Below are 18533 nucleotides of genomic sequence, written 5' to 3'. Positions count from 1 at the left end.
ACGGGATAACATCGTAGGACAAAAATTCACTGCGATTACCTCCACAAGTTGTCAATTGAGATGGAGTTTGGTATAAGATGGGCCCAGATGCAGAAGTTGTTCCATCGATAAAACTCACATAAAGGGGAGATGATTTCTTCAAGTGTGGAATTTTTTCTGAAGAAACGAGGCCTAAATCGATGAAGTTACCACATGCGCCTGTATCCAACATAGCCTTAACAGGAATTCTAACTTGATCCCACTGTAAAATAAGAATTAAAAAAATATAAGGGGTATGTTTTGAAACAAAACGAGTCAATTTGCAAAGGTGGATTGGCTTACATTCGTCCTTTTTCTTTTTTTTACAAGAGGACAAGAAGAAATAGCGTGGTCCGATGAGGCACAGTAAAGACAAAGGTTTAATGAACGACGACGACGAACCCTCTCTGGTGAGGAAAGTGGAGCACGCAAAGTCCCAATGTCCATTTTTTCATCAGAAGGGGTCAAGCTCAATTTTTGAGGTATAGGGACAGATGATGTTGGACTTGATTGACGTTCAGCTCGTCCTCTCTCTTAATCTACGATCTATAGTGATAGAACGTTGTATAATGTCATTAAAGTAGATGTAACCCCCCCCCAAAAAAAATGTATGTCTCAATGTAGAGAATAAGATTTCCTATCATCTGTGCCCAGTTTTGCCACACAGAGTTAATCCAGCTCTGAGCAATCCTCTTTTTATTGTTCAGGGAAATAAGACTTCCAGATAAAAACCAAAGTCCTTGCTTCTGAAAAAAGGTGCACAATTCACATCCCCTCCCCTGTGTGTTGATGAGAACATTTTCAAAATATGGGGTGAGTCACAGTTCAGTACCATGCTGGGGACACCCTAAATGTCCATATTGGGCCCAATTAGCCATTTTCCCTCCTCGGTGTCGTGTGACTCGTTAGTGTTACAATGTCTCACGTGTGAATAAGGAGCAGGTGTGTTAAATTTGGTGTTATCGCTCTCACTCTCTCATACTGGTCACTGGAAGTTCAACATGGCACCTCATGGCAAAGAACTCTCTGAGGATCGGAAAAAAAAGAATTGTTGCTCTACATAAAGATTGCCAGGAGCCTGAAACTGAGCTGCAGCACGGTGGCCAAGACCATACAGCGGTTTAACAGGACAGCTTCCACTCTTAACAGGCCTTGCCATGGTTGACCAAGTTGAGTGCACATGCTCAGCGTCATATTCAGAGGTTGTTTTTGGAAAATAGGCATATGAGTGCTGCCAGCATTGCTGCAGAGGTTGAAGGGGTGGAGAGGTTAGCCTGTCAGTGTTCAGACCATACACCGCATTCATTTGGTCACATGGCTCTCATCCCAGAAGGAAGTCTCTTCTAAAGATGTGCACAAGAAAGCCTGTGGAGGCGTGGGCTGACACAGCATGTAGTAGGATGCACATGCATATATCTCCAACCATTAATCCTGCACTTTAGTTACTCCTGTGACTCTACGACATCCTGTTCGATCCCGACTCACCTGGGAAGGATCCCCCGTCTTGGCTCGCTATGTCCCTGGCAAAATCCCAAAGGGGTGCCTTGGCTAAACTTGACCAATACCGCCGGCAAGATAAAGATGACTCTGGGGTAGATGGCAGCGCCGCAAATGAAGAGAAGGACTCAGCAGGAGAAGACACTGACAAGTTGCTGGAGGCAAAAAATATGGGATAGATTTATGACACAGATCGGACACCTAACTGACACTTTTTTTGGAAACCAGTGACATTATTACAGTAGTCAGTGCTAAAAGTATGCACTGACATTGTACTAATGGCACTGACGGGGAAGGGGTTAACATCAGGGGCAATCAAGGGGTTAAGTGTGTTCCCTCAGTGTGTTTACTAACTGTATGGGGGATGGGCTGCCTGGGACAACACACAGATCCGTCTCTCCGCATATTACAAAGACAGGATCTGTGTGTCATCCCCATCCCACAGAACATAGATCTGCCTTGTTTACTTCGGAAGATCCCCGTTCTGTCTGCGGGTAAGGATATGTAAGGTTGCCACCTTTTCTTCAAGCCCAACCCGAACACTTTAGTGGCACAGGGCACATTTTTTCCACCGTAGTATACACTATAGAATCAGAAAACACCTTGGACCCCTGGAACAGTGGGTGTGGCCAAACTGCTCACCCTCCCCCCAGAAATGCTGGACCGACCCACAGACAGCAGTCTGCAGCTCCCAGAAGGGAACAACGTTTTGTGTAACTATCTCAGTTACTTGGGGAGCCACAGCCCAGTCTGAATAACGTGTCTGGGTTTAAAGGGGTTGTAAAGACAAAAATATTTTCCTCTTAAATTAAAGTCTGACAGTAGCTGATAAAGTAAAAAGTAATGTTTTGCATTATAACTAGTTTGATACCTGTTGAAATCAAGCTGTTTTATTCACCTCCGTCACTCCTGAATCGTTATTCTCACTGACTTCCTGGTTTGCGGTGCACATTCATTCTTGCTACATCACGGCCTAATGGGAACTACAGTTCCCATTAGGCTTAGCCTCCATGCCTGTGAGGGATAAGAGAGCATCTTCACGCAGGGCTGTAGTCATAGGGAGGGGGTGAGCACATTCTGCTTTCCACCATGCAAAACGGCTCAGATGCTGGTGGAAAGCAAGAAGAGGAGTGACAGGAAATGGCATTTTCAAACCTGGATTACTGTACTTTGGAGGTCAAACGGAAAAACGAGGTAAGTGATATTTAAATGCTCTAGCTTACAGCAATCAATTGATCTAATAAAAACAAACCTTTAGTGTTCCTTTAAGGACGGGTTCACACCTATGCGAATTGAATGTGTGTTTCTCCGCATTCAATTTGCATAGCGGGAGAATGTGACTGTCTCTCTATGGAGCTGGTTCGCATATCTCCGCAGCGGGTCCGGTGCATCGTGCCGGAAAATTGTGTGCCTTTTTTGTTGCGTTTCAGGTTTGATTTCGGCCCCAAATTCGTGCTGAAATCAGACCTGAACTGGTGAACCAGCATACACCAGACCCCTGCTGTGCGCCACATGCAGCGACAGTGTGAACTCGGTCTCAGACAGACTGAAACCCAGACATTCAAAACCCGGACTGGGCGGGTGAATCCCAGACAGGTGGCAACCCTAGCGGCCGGCGGACATTGAGTCTGCCAGACCCACTGATTTGCTCCCTTGCTGGCCAATTGGAGTCGTGCGCGCGCCTGCACAGATCACCAAGTACGAGCCCAACGTACACTTATGGCGATTTGTGCAGCCAAGCCAACCTGGTCGGCAAGCAGTTAAAGCGGAGCTCCAACCTGAAAAGAAAAAAATCCAAAATGCTTTTTTTTTTTTTTTACATACCTGAAGTGCCCGTTGCTAGGCAGATCGTCCCAATCTGCCCCTTCCTGATCCGCAGTCCGTCTTCTTTCTTCTCCTCCTCGCGCTGCCTCCTGGAAAAAGGGGGAGCGGTGTCTTCTGGGACCTTGTGTGTGTCCCAGGAGACATCGCCCATTCACGTCTCGCGCATGTGCAGGAGGGAATCGGGTGGTGAAGCCGCAACGCTTCACTTCCTGATTCCCTAACCAAGGATGGTGGCGGGGGCAGCCGAGAGCCGAGCGATTGCTCGGCTTCGGCTGCCGTCATCGCGGGCACCCTGGACAGGTAAGTGTCCTTATTAAAAGTCAGCAGCTACAGTGTTTAGTAGCTGCTGACTTTTAATTTTTTTTTTTTTTTTAACCGGACCTCCTCTTTAAAATACACATATGATAAAAATGATAGAAGGTTCATTTCTTTGTAAATAGGCAAACTTACAAGATCTGAAGGGAATCAAATAATCATTTTCCCCGCTGTATCCCATAGTTTGTAGACGCTATAACATTTGTGTAAACCAATCAATATACACTTATTGGGATTTTATTTTTAACCAAAAATATGTAGCAGAATTGGCATAAATTAATGAAGAAATTTGATTTTTTTTTTTATTTATTGGATGTGTTTTATAGCAGAAAATTAAAAATATATATTTTTTCCACAAATTTTCGGTCTTTTTTTTGTTTATAGCACAAAAAAAATTAAACGGCAGAGGTGATTAAATACCACCAAAAGAAAACTATTTGTGGGGAAAAATTGACATACATTTTATTTTGGTGCAGCGTCAAGCGACCGTACAATTGTCAGTTAAAGTAACGCAGTGCCGAATCGCAAAAAGTGGGTTGGTCATGAAGGGGGGTAAATCTTCTGGAGGGCAAGTGGTTAACATAAGCCAAAGCAAATAAACATGGAGAGAATTTATAACAGATCGCTGCAAGTGGGAATCACCAAGCTGGGGAGGGGAGATGACAAGAGAAGCTGTCACTGCCCAGAATGGGTTATGAAAGAAATGCACACTATAGTATCTGCGTGTGATATCACTTCTTTAGTACCGAGGATGTCATCCCTCTACAGGACAACACACCTTAGGCACTTTATTACAACTGTCACTGGTGGAGTGACAGCGTGAAGGCTGTCTGAAGTCACATGACTAACCAGAGGCTTTACTTCCGCCCACACCGCCCTCTTTCCCTACGTCCGGCCGCGGCTGATGACGTCAGGTTTTAGCTGAGGACTTGGAAAGATGGCGGCCATGGCACCGGGTAAGGACACAGGATATGTCATTTGGTGTTGCGGGGTGTCAGGGTGGTTGGTTTAAGTGACAGGCGGGGGGAAAGGGGGTTAGTACAGAGTGGGGGGCCCATGGTGAGGGCGGTGCGGTGGCTATGAGCTCCATAGACCGGCGGGGGGTGCTGTGTCCTCCAGGTGACCCAGGGAAAGCCAGAGTGCTGCATCCTAATGTGTGTACAGGAGACACTGCAGGGTGTATGGGGTACACTGTGCACCATACGGGTGTCTAGATGGAAAGTGTGTATGTGTATAATGTAATTATATATATATATATATATATATATATATATATAAATTAGATGGCACACACACATTTTCCATCTAATATATTATATATATATATATATATATATATATATATATATATATATATATATATATATATATATATATATGTGTGTGTGTGTGTGTGTGTGTGTGTGTGTGTATACATACATACATACAGCACCCCAGTGGTGACTGTACATGATTTGTTATACAAAGAGTGGCAAGCAATTCTTCATCTATTGCATTATCAACCAATGTGACGCACACAATAGTTGTTGCAACAGACTGTCAATCTCCATCAAAAGTTATATCTGTTCCAAATAACCTAAATGTAACCCCATTTTGGATAAGGGTGGGTTATAACCCCTGCCAGTTGTGTGTGTTTTTTTTTTTTGCCCACCTGTGCCCCCTTAGCGAGACTCCCCCTCACTTCCTGTCCCATAATCAAAGCAGGAAGTGGAAGGAAATCCCTGCATTTCACCCCCAGGTCACCAGTTCTCTGTTGGAAGATTTCCCCTCTATTCCTATTCAGGGGACAACCCAAAATGTGTGATTTTCTTTCACTTTCTCTTCTAGCGATAGGGAAATTCATTTGTCCTCTTAACGGGGGCACAGACGGCAATAAAAACTGACCGCGGTTCTAATCTCTCTCCACTCTATTCAAATAAGGAAAACAAAAAAAAAAAAGTTTTGGTTTACGTTCTACTTTTTTAAAGTGGGAGTAAACTCCCATGGTTGATATCTACCTACAGATAAGCCTATAATAAAGATTACCTGTAAATATCTCCTAAATGGTGCACGTTTGCACCAATCGATTTACTGCATTTATAACGGGTGCGGTGTATTACCTGTAGGTAGCCTCAGCTACGTACTGTAACCAGCCTAGTGTTCCAGCAGTGGGATGGGGCGTCCTGCTTCACCCAAGGACAAAATAGAGTTGGGCTGAACACTGGTCAGCCATTTGTATTGTGGCCTCAGTAAATCAGAGGAAGCTTTGTATTCATTCATGGAAATCCAAAGCTGCCTGTGAATGGCTGATCAGCGCTCAGACCAGAATGCAGCACTGTATACAAGCACCTGTTAGTGCAGTAAATAGTGTGTTTGGGCCAGCTTGGCCCAAACTATTTATAGGGAGATTAAATGGTTAGGCTTCAGGGCTTTACCCAACGTATAGACAGGGCAATTAGCCTTTTATTCCATTAGTTTAGTTCACGCTGCGATGGTGTGCACTGGCAACATGGCAACCTGCTGCATTTTTACGAAGCACATGTACAGCAGTAATGTAAAATAATGAATTGTAATTTTTCTGACATTTCAATAAAGTTAAAAATAAAAAAAATTGGGTCAGCTGTAACAACTGGTTGTGCATTTTATACTTTGCTGCATTATTGATCTTGGGTGTCATTGGTGTCAGATATTTCTGACTGCAATGCATTCCTGTTCCCCTGCCATGTATTGGCATTCCTTCCTGTTGTCCCTACTATGCCTCGTAGGGATCTGAGGAAGGAACCACAGTACCCAGTGGTGGTCCACGCATCTGATGGACCTGGATGTGCCAGATGCTGAAGATGTTTGGGCCAGCGGAGCTCCTCCAGACAGCGGTATTGGCTGTTCGAAGGGAAAGTACAAACTCTTCACTTTGTATGTTTGACCTTCTGTGGGAAATGTAAATAGTGACTGTCACTTTCAATGTATACATTCCACTTATATCCAGTGAGGAAGATCCTCGCACAACATAATTGTCTGTAAATCTGTAGTAGATTCTACAGACCACACTTGGGTTGAGGTCTGCAGCTCGGGACCTCTGTTGTATTCTTATTTACACGCATCCTCAACCACAGTTGTAGAGCGGGTGATATTAATAATCTGTTTTGTGCTTTTTCCTCAGTTGTAGTCTCGCGCCGAATGATGGGCACCATAAGCAAGATGTACTACGGTCTTGCTGGATTTAATAAACTAGGTAATATCCAATGTTTTTAAGTGTCATTATTGTTGTAGGGCTTTTCCTGCACCCTTCAGGTTTGTCTAGGCAGCTGTGTAATCCATTATATTAGACAGAGGTAAGGGTGCTTTATATGAAAACAGTCTGTGCATTCTTCAACCAGTTCCCCATTTTCCAGACTGGTTGAAGTACATCTATGATTTAGTTTATGCCCATCTTTAAAGTGGAAAACTGTATCTGAGCATCACAACTCTATTGAATTCATTTTTATCATTCAGGCTGGATTAACACTAGAACACAGAGCGGCTCACTGCAGGCGTCCAGGGTGTCTCCATTCACTGTTTGAGGTCCGATTTCAGCTCGAATTTTAGGCTGAATTTGGACCTGAAATGGATCAAAAGACGCACATAGCTCCTGTACAATTCGCATCGGAGCCGCTCTGGAGATGTGTGAACCGACTCCATTGAGAGCCAGTTACAATCTCCTGCTATGCGAATTGGATGCAAGGAAACCTGCATAAGTGTGAACCCAGCCTTAAAGTTGACTCCCCCATCCATCCATGCTTTATTGTGTTGAGAAACCCCCCAGCATTTCTAGCCAAGGTCATCTTGAGTAAGGGCACATCAATCGTGTAGCACGTTCACTTCCTGGGTTCCATCTGCCCTTAAGTTGGATACACACCAGTAACAATTTCAGAACATTCAAATGTCTTTCAAAAGATTTTTATTTGCTTTAACCTTTTTGGATTTTGAAATAAATGGACTGAATAAAAAAATGACATACACTATTAGAAATTTGTTCATTCGAGAAAAAAATTCTATCCTGCGCCATCACATTTTTTATTGTATCGTGTGTTTTTTTTTTTTTTTTTTTAAGAAACATGGGTAGGCAGTAGGCACACAGCATAGGGGGTAAGAAATTAGGGGTAAGTAGACAATTAAGGATAACAAGAGACCAAATGCTAAATTCAATAACATACACAAGTTTGTGCCTCTCTTATGCTTATGGGTTTTTCGCTGCTTTTAAAAAAAATACTAGAAAAATACTACAGATCGTTTAAAAAAAGTGGAACTTATGCTTTAAGCAGTCCTCGTCCCCTTATATGCCTCATTTGGCATGTCATTTTTTTGGGGGGTATCTACTGTAGTATTGACAGGTACCCAGCTCCCAAATCCTGCTCTCGCCGCCTAAGCGGTGGCGACTCACTCACGTTGCAGGTCCCAGAAGATTGCCTGGCCACTTAGAGAGCACAGCGCGACCAGCTGTGAAGCTGCAAGCTGTCACAGCCGGGAGCCCACACTTGCAATGCCGTCGCTGCAAAGAGGCGGGGGAGAGGAGCGAGGCTTCGGGCGGCCGCATCGTGAGACAGGTGAGTGTCGGTTTATTAAAAGTCAGCAGCTTCACTTTTTGTAGCTGCTGACTTTTAATAAACTTACAAAGGAGTGGAACTCCGCTATAATATGGTTCCCTATAGGACACGTTCACATCTATGCATTTTTTTTTCAGCTAAAAAACAAAAAATGCAAATTGCTGTAAAATCGTGTTTGCAAAAGCGCACAGCGAAAAGCACTGCAGAAACGGATCAGGAGCAAACTGCATAGGTGTTAACTGAGCCTTGGGACATTTTTATACGTATCTGTCCAGATTTTCCAAGCCTGAGTGAATGCTGTACAATTCAATTAATTAATTGCCAAAAAAATTCTCATAGGTGTAATTTTGCTGATGTTAATCACCTCTGATAGATTAGGAGATTGAGTGCATCTCCATTTCTTAAGGACAACCGAGCGAGCTGCCAACGGTTTGTGGGTAGCGACAGAGCAAAATTAATAGGGGTAAGTATCTATACCAGTATTGAGCAGGGCTGCTGCTTTGAATTTTTTTGTCACTGTACTCTAAAATGAACACTGCTAATTAGAAAAACAGATGAATGTCCTTACAACTAAAAATGTCAAACAAATATTACGTATTCCGCCCCTGAGTCCCCCTGCTGCCTCCATTGACATGGGCAACCGGACAGCCAATGGCTCCTGCTGCTCTCAAGCTTTCCAATGTTGAGAGAGATACAGCAACTGGAGCCGCTGAGCTCTGCACATCGCTGGTTTGGATCAGGCTCAGGTAATAAATCCCTGAACCTACATCATTCCAGCAACGAGAACGAGCCAAGCAGTTCCAGAAATGGTCTTGGGTCCTCATTGAATAGAATGCTGTTTGTGTCAATGGACGCAGCAACAGGACCCTGGATCGCGCCCGCACGAGTGCCCTTCATGGAATGCGGCTTTTTGTGGGGGCACTTAATAAAGAGGAGGAGCCAGGAGCGCCGCTGGGGGACCCCAGAAAAGGGGGATCGGGGCCACTCTGTGAAAAACACTTGCACAGAGCTGGTAAGTATGACATGTTGTTTAAAAAAAAATGACCTTTTACAATCACTTTATCCACTTAAGGACCGGAAGGATTTGCCCACTTAATGACCAGGCCATTTTTTGCGATTCGGCACTGCGTCGCTTTAACTGACAATTGCGCGGTTGTGTGACACTGCACCTGAACAAAATTTATGTTCCCCCCCCCCCCCACAAATGGAGCTTTCTTTTGGTGTTATTTGATCACCTCCTGCATTTTTTATTTTTTGTTGCGCTATAAACAGACACAATTTTGAAAGAGAGACAATATTTTTTACTTTTTGCTATAATAAATATTCCCCAAAAAATGTAATAAAAATCGCAATAAACGTATATTGATTTGTTTGCGCAAAAGTTATAGAGTCTACAAAATAGGAGATATAGTTAAGAAGGATTGCGGCGGACACATGTTTTTGGGAACATTGACATTTTATACAGCGATCGGAGCTAAAAATAGTCACTCATTACCGTATAAATGTCACTGGCAGTGAAATGGTTAACACTAGGGGGCGATCAAGGGGTTAAGTGTTCCCTAGGGAATTTGTTTCTAACTGTGGGGGGACTGTAGTAACTGGAGTGTGGGGGGACTGTAGTAACTGGAGGAGGAGACAGATCGCTGTTCCTAATCACTAGGAACAGCAGATCTGTCTATACCCCCCTGACAGAATGGTGATCTGTCTGTTTACATTGACAGATTCCCGTTCTGTCTCTCTCGGGATCGATTGTGCGTGGCCAGCGGACATCCCGGCCGCCGGACGCATTGTGCTGTGGGAGCACACGCACTCGCCCTGGTGGTCTTAAAACGGCTGATGTACAGGGTGGGCCATTTATATGGATACACCAAAAACAAAAGTTGGATTCAAAATGGCCACCATGGTCACCACCCATTTTGAAAAGTTTCCCCTCTTACATATACTAATGTGCCACAAACAGGAAGTTAATATCACCAACCATTCCCATTTTATTAAGGTGTATCCATATAAATGGCACACCCGGGTGGATCCATATAAATGGCCCACCCTGTACGACGGCGATTCGCTCATGAGAGCCAATCTGCCGCTCTACAACTGCAGCGGCTGGTCTTTAAGTGGTTCAGGACCCCCAACTGCTGACTCCCTCTGTAATATCCCTTCTCTGGGACTTTTTTTGGATGATTCATGAATGCATTCTTCCTTCCAAGCGCTCCAGCAGATGTATTTGTTAGAGAGACAAACTATTTAACACTGACGGGTGCTTATAATGATCAGCTTTTATTTATGTATAACTTTTATTCCAAAAGGAAATAACTGCTTGCTGTAATTGCTTATAAAGTATGGTTTCAATTTGTTAGTTCATTTATCACTCCCCTCTCCCCAAACTTACAATGCTGCTGTAAAAATGTGCCCCCTGTGCTCCTTCATGCAGAGTGGGGTCGCTCTAATACAGAAGGCGTTACTGGCTAGATCACCAGGTGAAAGCAGAAGGGTAAAAAATAGAAAAAAAAAAATGAATGCAGTCACCACATCTGATTGTTAAGCTGTTATACTTTTGGTTTAATACCGCTTTAACACTTCAATACCGGGCCTATTCTGGCACTTCTCTCCTACATGTACAAATCCTCATTCTTTTGCTAGAAAATGACTCGGAACCCCCAAACATTATATATGTTTTTTTTAGCAGACACCCTAGGGAATAAAATGACGGTCATTGCAACTTGACAAATCGTGTTTATTTTTTAAAGGTGAACCTGGCCTTTAAGGAATAGCCTATGTTTGTACAATGTGGCTTTTTAGTTAAGATTTTAATTTTATTCCAAACATATCAATTACTTTGTATAATTATACCCTAAAGTCCCTCTTTTTTTTTTTTTTGTATTTGTGTTATTGTCTTATGCTCATCAAATACAACATATGTGCCAGATGGTAAGGGCTCATTTAAACGGATGGCCATAGAGGAGAATCTGTAATTCTTGCCAGCAGAGAAATTACCTCCATGCATGCTTTGGGAGAGATTTACTAAAACTGGAGAGTGCAAATTCTGGTCCAGCTCTGCATAGCAACCAATCAGCTTCCAGGTTTATTGTCAAAGCTTAACGGAGCAAGCTAAAGTTAGACGCTGTATGGCTACCACCATGTACAGCTGCACCAGATTCTGAGTGCTCCCGTTTTAGTACCCCCCATTTGTGTAAACAGCCTTGGCACAGACCGTGTACAATTAATGGTCGGCACCATCATGTTTGCATGAGACCGTTCATCTGAGCGGGCTTTGACCGGCTCTGGACACAACACCGTTTGCATCCAGGGCCAGAAATTCTGTCCGCAGCCTATCGTTCAGTTTGCAGCATCCAGATGCAGAGTTTAGCCACTCCTGAATGCTGCAGTCTAACTGCCCCTTGAAATGAGGTCCAACTATGTGTCAATGGAAAAGTCTCAGTAAAAGGAAGAAAAGTCACCAGCACCTAAAGTGATTGTACCCTCCCTCCTAGATTGTAAGCTCTAACGAGAAAGGCTCTGATTCCTCCTGTATTGTACTGTCTGCCCTCATGTTGTAAATGCTGCTCAAACTGTTGGTTCTACATAAATCCTGTATTATAATAATTTTAAATGATCACCTTGTAAAATAACCCATTTCATTTTTAAAATAGAAATGAAAGGCAAAACATTTTTTTATAGCTATATAAAAAAAACATGCACTTTTTATTTTTATTTTTTATTTTAAGTGATCGCATTCCCTCTGTACTCAGCTGCATATGGGGGAGGAGAAGGAGAAGCAGCATTTGCTCTCCTGCTTAGTGTTGTCAGTTTTTAATGGGAAAGCAGAGGGACTGGCAGAACACCAGGGATTTCACATAAAATAATCAATACAAAGAGAACAGGATACTTCACATAAGTACATAGTACAGCAGCCATATATCGGGGATATGAAGTGTTGAGGTAACAAACTCTTTAATATCACACAGGTCAGATGCAGCCATTATAGCTAGATCTGTTCTTTATGATGATAAAATACATGCAGATCGTTTATTTTACAATTGAGCGCTGGTACTGTGGTTTGCATGGTGCCATCTGCTGTGGTAACTACAAGCATCATTTTCTTACATTGGTCACACTCCTCTGCCACTTTATTAGGTACACCTTGATAGTACTGGATTGCACCCCTTTTTTGCCTTCAGAACTGCCTTTTCATTCTTGGTGGCATAGATTCAACAAGATGCTAGAAACATTCCATTACTTGTTTGTAACAAGTGGTTATTTGAGTTACTGCTGCCTTTCTATTATCTCAAACCAGTCTACCCATTCTCCTCTGACATCAACAAGGCATTTCTGTCCACACAGCTCCGCTCACTGGATATTTTCTATTGTTCGGACCATTCTCTGTAAACCCGAGAGATGGTTGTGCACGAAAATCCCAGTAAATCGGCACCAACCCGTCTGACACCAACAACCATGCCACGCTCAAAATCGCTTAAATGCCCATTCTGATGCTCGGTTTGAACTTCAAGTCGTCTTCACCATTGCTAGATGCGTAAATGCATTGAGTTGCTGCCATGTGACTTGGCTTATAAGCAACTGAACAGGTGTACCTAATAAAGTGGCGTGTGTGTAAAGCATGTAAAGCTCTCCTTTTAAAGATTGAGTTGGGGTCTCTTCTACATTTGAAATTTTGTTTGTTTATGTCTATTTTTTACAATAGGCCTAATGCGTGATGACATTTTGTATGAAGATGATGACGTAAAGGAGGCCGTTAAGCGGTTGCCACCCAAAATATACGATGACAGAGTGTTCCGCATCAAGAGAGCTCTGGATCTCGATTTGAAAAAGAGCATCTTGCCCAAGGAACACTGGACGAAATATGAAGCGGTATGATTCTGTCTTTGCTCCTCTGGCATGAACATATAAAAGGGAAAGTTTGGTGTATTTCTTGTTGAGTTTATTTTTGAAGTGTTTACTTTAAAATCACCTTTTATGTTTTTACACACTTGCTGCTGTCGTGTTAAATGTAGAGAGTTATAAATGAGTCGCTAAAGGCAGGAAAAACTACCCCCTCCTATTACTTTGCACAACCATTTACCAGTGGCCACTAGGGAATGCATTGTGCTCGGTGTGTAGGACAAGGGTCAGCAACCTTTTTCCACTTAAGGGCCGGATTCAATGTATGTGCATGCATGGAGGGCTGCATTCACCTGCTAATAAATTAATATAATAATCCTAACATAGTAATAATAACAGTACAGGTTTATCCCACTTGAGGGTGCTTCACTAATGCAAACTCATTTCACCCTAAGGGAGCATGTGGCTGGGGATTCAGATTTTGCTGCCCCCCTCCCTCATCCTTGCACCCAAGGGTGGCTGACCCCAGCCCTGCCAGCCAGCATGGTCTGGAGATGGGGTTCCTGTCCCCAGGCGTGATGGGATCCCTGTTCCCCCAAAGCAGTGTCCTCTGTCCTCCTCCTCCTCCCCCCCCACAGTGTCCCATGCATGCATACATACACATATATATATATATATATATATATATATATATATATATATATATATATATATATATATATATATATATATATATATATATATATATATATATATATATATATTCACTCACTCTCTCTGTGTAAGTAGAACTCTCCTACCTTACACAGGTGTACAGCAAGCAGAGTAGAGATCGATATCGCAGGGCTGGATGGGGGCAGAAACTGCTGCGTTAACTTTTCACATTAACAGGCTGGTGATTGGTCGATAGGATCGCCCGGCAACCAATCACCTGCCGTACAAAAAAGTTAACTCCAACTTGATACCGCCGCTCGCCACTGTCCACGGGCTGGGTGCCTGTGAATTAATCATGGTCACTGGCGGGCCGGACATCTAGCGGTGGTGGGCCGTGGGTTACTGAACCCAGGTTTAGGATGACTCATTGACTGGCATTGTGGGTAACATTCGTGCTCTAGTTCCGTCCATAATGTATTGACTCGAGTTATGTGTTAAAAAAAAAAAAAGTTGAAGGATAACTCTACATTTTAAAAACAAAAACTACCATACTTCTTTTTAAACTAATGTAGACTTCAACCTCCCCCATCCCAAATTCTTTACTTTCCTCATTGGCATCACTGCATCCCGCTCCACTGTTTACTGGATCTTTAGCAGAAGTTTTCGTCGGGGTTACCTTGTGTATGTGTAAAACCACCACATAGACTTGTATTGGGCCAAATTCTAATGCTGCGTACACACGATCGGAATTTCGGACAACAAATGTTCGATGGGAGCTTGTCGGACATTCCGACCGTGTGTAGGGTCCGTCGGACATTTGCTGCCGAAATTTCTGACCACAAAAATTTGAGAGCTGGTTCTCAAATTTTCCGACGACAAAATCCATTCTCGTAAATTCCGTGTGTGTAGACAATTCCGACGCACAAAATTCCACGCATGCTTTGAATCAAGTACGAGACAAAACACTCGGTCTGGTAAAACTAGCATTCGTAATGGAGATGGCACATTCGTCACGCTTTAACGGTCTAAAAAGCGTGAATTGTCTCTCACCAAACTTCTAACACGAGATTAGCGGAAAGAGCCCAAAGGGTGGCGCAATCGTTATTGAACTTCCCTTTTATAGTGCCATTGTACGTTACCGCGTTCTTGGCGATCGGAATTTCCGACAACATTTGTGCAAACGTGTGTATGCAAGACAAGTTTGAGCCAACACCTGTCAGAAAAAAATCCACGGTTTTGTTGACGGAATGTCCGATTGTGTGTACGCGGCATTAGACTGGAGATGCTTGGTGTAAGTCTGAGGGCTAAAGAATTGTCCTTTTTTTTTACTGTTGCATTAGAAAAAAATACCCTTTTACAGAAGGCTTAACCAGAGACCGTGTTACCAACTTAAAGTGCAAGAAAAAGCACAGGAATTAATTTAAATGCTAACGTGTGTGTTCATATAAGTAACGATGAAGGTCCACAAATGTTCATAGGATGAACCACAAAGCCCAAACTACAGCAAGAGGTCCATGTGTGGGCAATCTTCTGGGACCTGTGATGTGTCCCAGAAGATTGCAGGGAGGGGGAGAGGTGAACTTCCTTCCGGTGCCTTGGGAGGAAGTGGAAGCTTGATGCCCCTAAAAAAAGGATATCTGAGCTCTCCCCCCCCCCCCCTCCCAAAAAATGACATGCCAAATGTGGCATGGCAGGGGGAAGTTCCATTTTTGGGTGGAACGGCGCTTTAAGGGTAAATGGTAACCAATGCAGTCAGCAATGATCTCCCAAGGCTCCAAAGTAACAAGTGCTATATAAAAGGTCAGGCTTCCCAACCAGGAAGACTTTTAAAATAAAACTAAAATCCTTCTGTATAAAAATGCAAATATTTTACGCGCTCCAGATAACAATATGCAATAGGTGACCACAACATAAAGAAAATTGTGAATATATAAATAAAATAAAATAAATATATAAGTAGTAGCCTCCAAATGGTGGTGTGAAGTGCAAAGACTCGGAGCAATACATTTCCAGTGATTCCAATACATAAAAGTGCATCAAGTGCAAAGTTCATGAATAAAATAGATCAGAGTAGTGAAGATTAGGCGTTCTGATGGTATTGATATATGGGTAAGATCTTCTCAATAGTGGAAATGACATGCTTTGCCCTTAACTCGACACATTACCGCGTTTTAAGGTGCACTGCTTTAATGCAGCACATTATTTTTAGCTGCGCTTGGAAGCACAACTTGATATAAGAAAAATTATACCTGCACTTTTTTTTTTTTTTTTTTTAAAAGCAACACATGTTTGTTGTGTTGCTGTGCGTTTGCTACTACTTACTACAAAGTGCATTGGTAAAGCTTTCGCATTGAATCCCTCTACACCAGGGATATGCAATTAGTGGACCTCCAGATGTTGCAAAACTACAAGTCCCATCATGCCTCTGCCTCTGGGTGTCATGCTTGTGTCTGTCAGAGTCTTGCTATGCCTCATGGGACTTGTAGTTCTGAAACTGCTGGAGGTCCGCTAATTGCATATCCCTGCTCTACACGTATACCATGCACCACAGTAATGTGTGGGAAGCCATGTATTTTATTGTTCGTTACCTTGTGCACCAATCTGAATGGACCCACAGATCCACTTTTTCCTCTAGCAGCCACCTTCTTAATAGCATTTGAAAGATGAAGCCGTGCTGGTTGCAGTTTTGCAGCAACTCCTATTTTGCTTCACTTCTAATAATAATTAAGGCTTAATTGCAACAGATATTTTTATTTTTTTAGTCTGATTTCTAATGCCGTGTACACACGATCGGATTTCCGATGAAATAAAATCCGATGGAATTTACCATCGGAATTCCGATGAAGCTGACTTTCATCAGTCTTGCCTACACACTATCGGACTAAATTCCGACCGTCCAAAGCGCGGTGATGTAAAACATTACGATGAGCCGAGAAAAATTAAGTTCAATGCTTCCGAGCATGCATCGACTTGATTCTGAGCATGCATGGATATTTCTCCGATGGAATTCCACATAGACGATCGGAATTTCCTATGTTTTTATTTTTTTTAAAAGTCTGATGGGGCCCACAAAAAAGTTCATCGGGGAAAAAACGATCGTGTGTACACGGCATAAGAGTGAAGGTGACAGTTGCATGGACAATTAACCCATTTATCGGCCTGGTGTCTAAAACAAGCTGGCTTAGTATGAATGATTTTAGCCTAATCTCCACCAGTTCTGACTGACAACATTGGTTTTGACCGCCATTTCAAAATGAAAACATTGCATGACTTGTGTAAATTTGTTTTATTAGGATGTCCGCTACCTGGAGCCATACCTAAAAGAAGTGATTCGTGAAAGGAAAGAAAAGGAAGAATGGAACAAGAAATGAGGCGACAGACGTTTTGTTGTATTTATGTAAAAATTTGTGGCTTTCACCAATCTTCCAGATCAATTATTGGACTCGCTTACTGACCTCTATTTCTAGAGCCGACCAACAATAAATGTTTCAAATTATTATTTGATCTTTTGGTAATTTTTTTTTTTTTTTTTTTTTTCCCCCAGTTGATAAATGTAAAGACTTTTTTGGAGTATAGCTGGTGAACAAATATCTTTTGTAGCCACAAGTACATGTTCCCGTGTACCCCCCTCAATACACACAGCATAGGTCTGCACATGTGCTGTCAGTAAAAAAAGTAGTGCTGGGCTGCTATGCCATAACATTCTATAGGTTTGAATGGAACATCGCTCCTGCAGTACAACCAAATTGTCTGAGACCTTGGTGCACAGACGCTGACAGCCTGGCACTAAATGTTTGATAGATAACCCATGATAGATGGATATCTCAAGGGGGATCATCTTCCCTGGGGAAAAAGGCAGTCCAAATGGCGTGTTTTCTTAATATCTGAATGGTAGCCAGTTTCATCTTAAAAGGTTGCATAGAAATAAAACAAACAGAAAAATAGACTAAATCCTTGCCATGCAGGCACTACTAAACCTCTGCAGGTTCCTAACTCGCAGGTGATGGATTTTCTCCCAGTCACCCACAGAATAAAGATGATGCAAACCTTTTGTCTCACAAAAGAAAAACTTCATATAAACGTGTCTCTCAATGTTTCTGGCTTCCTGAGTCCCAGGCCAAGAGCCATTCTTTGCTCCAGTCCTGCTTTATTTATACCACCTGTTTGTGGACCGTAAAATCTGTTCCAGAACAAACCCTGCTAAGGTGGCTGGAAAAATCGGGACCAGATTCCTTCGTAGTTTTCATGCAAATTTACACATGCGACAGGTGAAACATATATTGTCCGTCAATCACCTCGCCTTTCATAACGTCTCTCTGTGTCTCACAAAGATAAATCGTTTCATAACTTTTCCATCCTTTTTTTTTTTTTTTTTTTTTTTGTGACCTGTAAACTGTTCAACTCAATTGAACAACAAACTGAAATATTTTAGGTGGAGGGAAGTAAAACTAAAATAATATGGTTGCATAAGTTCGGACACCCTTAAACTAATACTTTGTTGAAGCACTTTTGATTTTATTACAGCACAGTCTTGTTGGGTATGAGTCTATCAGCATGGCACATCTTGACTTGGCAATATTTGACCACTCAAAAACACTTGACCACTTGCAAAAACGCTACATATCTGTCAGATTATTAGGGCATCTCATGTGTACAGCCCTCTTCAGATCACCCCACAGATTTTCAAGGTGATTCAGGTCTGGGCTCTGGCTGGGCCATTCCAAAACTTTAATCTTCTGGCGAAGCCATTCCTTTGATTTGGATGTATGCTTTGGGTTCTTGTCATGCTGAAAGGTGAAGTTCCTCTTCATGTTCAGCTTTCTAGCA

The 18533-nt window shown here is 42.6% G+C and overlaps 1 protein-coding gene across 1 annotated transcript; it reads left to right on the top strand.

Moving 5' to 3' along the window:
• Window positions 1–4505: 4505 nt before the first annotated feature.
• LOC120941401 (cytochrome b-c1 complex subunit 7) lies at window positions 4506–17205 on the top strand. The gene is made up of 4 exons (XM_040354742.1): window positions 4506–4610; window positions 6794–6865; window positions 12916–13082; window positions 17000–17205. The coding sequence occupies exons 1-4, from the start codon at window positions 4592–4594 to the stop codon at window positions 17075–17077; spliced, it is 336 nt and encodes a 111-aa protein (XP_040210676.1). The 5' UTR covers window positions 4506–4591; the 3' UTR covers window positions 17078–17205.
• The last annotated feature ends 1328 nt before the right edge of the window (window positions 17206–18533 follow it).

This window comes from Rana temporaria, chromosome 5, assembly GCF_905171775.1.
Source record: "Rana temporaria chromosome 5, aRanTem1.1, whole genome shotgun sequence".
Lineage (NCBI taxonomy): Eukaryota > Metazoa > Chordata > Amphibia > Anura > Ranidae > Rana > Rana temporaria.
Note: the sequence above shows the minus strand (reverse complement) of the source record. Positions and strands in the feature narration are given on the sequence as shown.

Coding starts and splice junctions, on each gene's coding strand:
- LOC120941401 (XM_040354742.1), top strand. Junction 6,866..12,915: donor TGCTGGATTTAATAAACTAG/GTAATATCCAAT, acceptor TTTTTACAATAG/GCCTAATGCGTGATGACATT. Junction 13,083..16,999: donor ACTGGACGAAATATGAAGCG/GTATGATTCTGT, acceptor TTGTTTTATTAG/GATGTCCGCTACCTGGAGCC.